General features: G+C 35.6%; 2 protein-coding genes across 2 annotated transcripts in view; both read right to left on the reverse strand.

The window, feature by feature from the left end:
• The window catches only part of LOC101573957 (protocadherin beta-4), a 16,639-nt gene extending 15,019 nt beyond the window's left edge, over positions 1–1,620 (reverse strand). Inside the window, exon 1 of the mRNA XM_004643900.2 lies at positions 4–1,620. Coding sequence (XP_004643957.1) covers positions 4–1,614 — 1,611 coding nt within the window. The 5' untranslated portion in view covers positions 1,615–1,620. The remainder of the gene's footprint in view (positions 1–3) is intronic.
• Positions 1,621–1,719: 99 nt separating this feature from the next.
• The window catches only part of LOC111813388 (protocadherin beta-4-like), a 24,040-nt gene continuing 19,826 nt past the window's right edge, over positions 1,720–5,933 (reverse strand). The window contains exon 3 of the mRNA XM_023704050.1: positions 1,720–1,897. Coding sequence (XP_023559818.1) covers positions 1,720–1,897 — 178 coding nt within the window. The remainder of the gene's footprint in view (positions 1,898–5,933) is intronic.

Below are 5,933 nucleotides of genomic sequence, written 5' to 3' on the forward strand. Positions count from 1 at the left end.
GGCGCCCACGCGGAACTCGAAGGCGCGCAGGGCCTCGTAGTCCAGCGCCCGCAGCGCGAACAGCTGCCCGGTGTCGGCGTTGATGGACACGAGCGAGGCGGGGTCCGGCTGCGGCTGCGGCTGCGGCTGCGGGTGTTGGGGCGGCAGCAGCGAGTAGGTGACCTGGGCATTGGAGCCTGAGTCTCTGTCTGTGGCGCTGATGGTGCCTATGAGCAGGGCGGGGCTGTTGTTTTCTGGGACGAAGAGGGTGTAGGAGGATTGGGTGAAGGTGGGGGCGTTGTCGTTGACATCAGAGACCTGCACTGTTATGGTGTGCTGGGTTTTGAGCCTGGGTGTCCCCAAGTCGGTAACCGTGATTGTAATGTTGTACTCAGCCCTAGTCTCTCTGTCCAGAGGGCTCTCTGTTACCAGGCTATAGAAATTCATAAATGTTGGTTTCAAGACAAAAGGCAGATGGTCTGGAATAGAACAAATCATCTTCCCATTGTCTCCAGAATCTCTGTCTCCCACGCGGAAAATAGAGACAATGCTCTCAGGAGCATTTTCTGGGATGGAGGTGGTGAGTGAGGTTATGGTCAGTTCAGGGGCATTGTCATTCACGTCCACCACCTCTATCACTACTGTTCCTTTCCCAGAAAGGCCTCCTCCATCTGTGGCCTCAATTTCCACATGGAAAGACTTAATTTTTTCATAATCCAGTTTCTTTTGCAGTCGAATTTCTCCCGTGACTTCATGTATTGAGAAAGTTCGTTTAATTTCATCTGATGGCTGGAACAAGCCATAGGAAACACTTCCAAAATGTCCAGCATCCTTGTCTCTAGCTGAGACAGTCAGGATGAGGGAATTTAAGGGGCAGTTCTCCTGGACCTGAACCTCATATAGGGTGTGCACAAATTCAGGAGCATTGTCATTGACATCCAGGATCAGGATTTGAACCATGACAGTGCCAGACCTCGATGGAGACCCGCCATCCAGAGCCATGAGAATTAAGCTGTACTCAGCCTGCTCCTCCCGATCCAGCGGCTTGTCCTGTACCAGGTCTGGGAACTTCATACCCTTACTGTTATTTCGAGTGAGAACGTGAAAATGATCATTAGGGCTGATTGTGTATGTTTGAATCCCGTTGCTGCCCACATCCAAATCTTGGGCTGATTTCAGGGGAAATACAGTCCCTGGTTGGCTGCTTTCAGGTATTTTCAAGAGCACGTTCCCATCCATGAACGTTGGGGAGTGGTCATTAATGTCCTGAATCCATAATTCTCCCTGAAAAAATTGCACTGGCATTTCAAGGAAGACCTGGAAACGCAGCAGACACGGTTCAGCAGGCCCACAAAGCTCTTCCCGGTCTAGTGTCTCCCTCAATAACAAATCTCCAGTCTGAGGATCCAGCAACAAATGCTGCTTGTAATCATCAGACAATACCTGTGCCGACCTGGCTGCCAGTTCCCCAGTTCCCAGGCCCAAGCCATCAGCGAGGTGGGCAATGACGGAACCGCCCTCTGTTTCCTCCTGTACAGAGTAACGAATAAGCTCCGAGTCAACCTGCATCAAGACCATTATAAAAATTAAGGCCATTACTTGCCTCTTTGGTTGAATTCTCTTTGGCTTCTCCATGTCGGAGTCCAGGTGCTTCTATTCAGTCCTTGTAGCACTCACAGAAAGACTGCACTGATTTCTGTTTTCTCCTTTGAAGGTATTGTCACTGAATATTTTTTATTCTTAAAACGCACAGTATACCATGTTCCCAGTCTGCTGATAACTCCGCATTGCTTGCAAAGCTTCCCTGACTTCTCGCGACACAAAGGCATTTGCGACTTTGGGCTTTTTCACAATCTTAGCCTGCAGCGCCACCCTGCGTCTCAATTGAGCAATTAGTGTAGCATTTTTAATCGAAGCACTTTTAATGTTTCAAATGAACATTTTTAAAAATGTATACAAAAACCATGATTGAATCCTCTCATCTTCTTCTTCTAAATGTGTACCATTTCTAACGCCTTCTCAATCATCTTATACTGTCTTTGAAATAAATTGAAAAATAAAAATGTACAAAAGACAAAAAAATTAAGGTTTATTAAAAGCAAGTGTTAATGTTCAGTTATTTGTCCAGTCTTGCACACCTATATCTGTTAATCTGGGCAACAGATTTGATGGTAAAAATGCAACCATCGTTAATTTGCTATTCTCGTTTTGAAAATCTGTACAATATGTATTGTATGTTACTATGTTTCTCTTTGCTTTTGCTTTTGTTTGTTTTACTTTTTAAAATTAAATTAAATTAAAACTATAGATTTTTAAAAGAAGGAACGCTGACATTTTTACTATTGTGTGATAATGTCATTCATTTATTGTTCATCAGACTCATCGTGAGCACGCAGAAGAAAAGAATATCTGTGTCTCTCACGCTCCCTCTCTGTGAACTTCAAAGAATTTATATTTTTGTACATTATCTAACCAAGAGTGGTAAGTTATTATAAAATATCCATTCTTAGTGACATGAGTTCATGGTAGTTATATCGGTTTATTTTCAAGAATGTAATAAATACATGAAGGTGCAAAAATTTAAGATATTTTGTACCACATGGGTCAAATTTTATTATTTTTAAATAGGTTTTACTTTCCTTTACTGGTGTGAAAATAAGACAATTCGGTAAAAATGTATCTACTTTTGTATTAAGTTTTTTACAATTTGAAGATATACTAAATTTATAAATAATGCTAGTAATATTAGAACCTATATTAGAAGCCAATTCTAAGAAATGGAGAGAAAATAAAAGGGAATTTAGCAATAAGATACTAAACCCCAGAGAATGATAGGACTTCTACTTCTATTTTCAGGGTAATATCAAGATAAAAATTAGGTGAGTAAAAATGTCTTAGACAGAAACATGATAGAGTCTTAAGCTACATTTTTTACCTAGGGAAGTATAATCTGTATTTTGTAAGAGATTGACGTTACTACACTCATCCTATGTTACCAAGTATCATATTCCTGGACCATTCTTGCTTTGTTTGAAAATAAGAGGCAATGATCTAAAGCATTTCAGTCTGTGAGAAAGGATGCCTTAGGGCACTACTCATATATGTTGAAGATGAGAAATGTGTGTAAAAATTTGATTTCAGCAAAGCATATAGGTGTTGTGAATACTCTGCTACAATAAGGTACCACTGATACCACAGAGACAGAGTCAACCAATTTATTGTTTGGCATGAATATTCAGTATAGAGCACTTATCTTTCTAGGATTTTCTTTCCTTACATATCTTTTAAATATCTAATTAATATGTTAGTTGTAACTTATGTTAAATAATTAAATAATTTACTCTAAAAGTATGTCAATAGTCTCACATTCTGATGATAGTACTTTTGCAAGAAATGTAGCAGCCACTCAATGAATACCACTTAAGTAAACAAATTAATCCATTTAAATTATTATGTTTCTCCTTATTGAAGTAGATAATTGTCATATCACATATTGTGCCATAACCATAATTGAGCCTAAATACAGAATTTGGAGAGATGAGAATATAATATGCTACAGAATTAAATTTATTTTGATTCTATTTCTATTAATTTTTATAAAGGTAATAGTAATTACAGTAATAACAACTTAAATATTTTTCAGATTTAGGTAAATCAGAAGAGATACTATATATATCAATATGGGGTGAAGTAAAATATCAACTGAAAATAATAAAGTATTTTTTATGTAAATGGAATCTAAATCTGTGCAAACAGAAAATTGTTTCTAATACAGTAGCAAGATTATAATTAGAGTTAAATTACATTGTTCATAACAAAATCAAGCTACATTGTTTTTGTATTTTTACATATCAAAAAAGGGTATTAAATCACTTTTTTCCAGTTGATGATAAGCCTCCGTATAGCAGATATTATTCTAAGCATTTTACTATATTAATTAACTCAATGTATCTCTCAAATAACTCTGTGGGCATGGCACTTTGATAATCACATTTTGTAGATAAGGAAATTGAAGAATTGAGAGTGAAAATAACCAGCCTAAAGTCATATACCATGCCAGAGCAAGGACTTGAACACTGTGGCCTCATGATTCATTCTTTATGCCTCGTGGAATTGAAGAGGTAACCATCATTTTAGGAAGACTACTATAGACCAAAACCTCTGTCTTGAATTGCATACATAGTTATAGATGAAATGTTTGTTTTCAAATATTATTAGTTCCTTCAAAATGCTTAGTCATCCTTTAGTGATAGTTGCAAAGAAAGATACTGATTTAACTTAGAAATCTGAAGGAAAATGAATATCTAATGTCAAATAGATATCATTAATCATGTGGAAAAATAAGAATGGTTTACATATACTGAATTAATCATAGCCTTAAATACTGGAGAAAGGCAGCAATGTATATAGATCTTCTGAAATGTGATTAGGTTACAAAAATGGGTATCAAATAGCAGTCAAGAGGAGTACCCTACCAACATTTCATGTTGTAGATTATTCTCTCAAATTGTGAAAACTGTTAGAAAAAAATATGTTGTACTACCTAAAGTATAGCTATATAAAATAATTCATAATATAGAGAATGACCACCTAAAAACTATTCTCTCCAGTCAAGATTATTAAACATTCTGAAAGATTATGATTACATATATAATTGATCATTGGACCCAGAGCATAATATATATTTTTCTATTTTAAATATACAAGGTAGTACTCAAGGAATTAAATAGCATCTTAAACTCTTTCCTGGTAATATATAGATGTGAACATTAAATACTATTTAGAAAAGATTTAAAAAATTAATTTTTGGTAATGGGGTCTGTATAGTCTAGGGTGGTCTTGAACTCACTATTCAACTCAGGTTGTCATGAAATTCACAGTTATCCTCCTGCCTCAGCCTCACAAGTGCTGGAATTACAGGCATGCATACCAGATAATAAAAATCTTTCAAAAGAAATTTGAATACAAGTATCTTTTTTAGTTCAAATTCCTAAATCTATTTTTTCAAGTTTTGAATAGTTTATTGTTTAAAACAAAAGTGTTTTAAAAACTTCATTGTCACTTATAGGTTGCTTTGTTCTTAAAATGGAAAAGTGAAAGGACATTAAATATTAATTGTTGTGAGAAAGTGAAATAAATTAGTGATATAGATATAATTGTGTGTGTATGTGTGTGTGTATGTGTTATGTGGTGCTGAGATTATAACCAGCGGCCTGGCACTTGCAAATATTCTAATATTAAAATCAATGAGTGTTATTTAAGCTATATTTCCAATAATGTTATTTCAAAATGGTAAATTAACAATAATAAATGGCTAATATCAGTAGTTTGCAGAATTTATTATAAATTCTTATTAGAATGAATTATCTTTTGGAATATTCTACAGAATACACATAGATTGTTAGGTTGATTTGATGCTATGCTATGCTATGCTATGCTATGCTATGCTATGCTATGCTATGCTATGCTATGCTATGCTATGCTATGCTATTGAGTAGCTGGCCTAGAATGAGATAACTATGAAGCAAACAATAGTGCTAAAGGGTGAATGCAAACTAAGACTTAATATGATCTCACTTTCCAATTTAAATTCATGATATGATTTTAGAATTTACACTCATTCAAATACAAGTATAAGAAAGGCATAATGAATAGAGCTTGACTTCAAAAATTTGTAATGGAGTATCTTATCAACAGCATTTTATTGAGGACTTTTACATTAATGTTCATTAATGTCTTTGTTGTGGCACAAATTAAAGAAAAATAGTCACAAATTCAGTGTATCAAAATATTCACTTATGTGAATGTATTTGGCCCCTTTGTCAAACATAAAGTGGCTGAGTGTGTTTGGAGTTGTTTCTGCATCTTCTAATCTGTTCCACTAATCCTCAGGTCTGTTTGTTGTCTGCCAGTACCATGCCATTTATTTATTTATTTATTTACTTATTTATTTA

The sequence above is a fragment of the Octodon degus genome, unplaced genomic scaffold (assembly GCF_000260255.1).
Source record: "Octodon degus isolate 3935 unplaced genomic scaffold, OctDeg1.0 scaffold00185, whole genome shotgun sequence".
NCBI classification, from domain to species: domain Eukaryota; kingdom Metazoa; phylum Chordata; class Mammalia; order Rodentia; family Octodontidae; genus Octodon; species Octodon degus.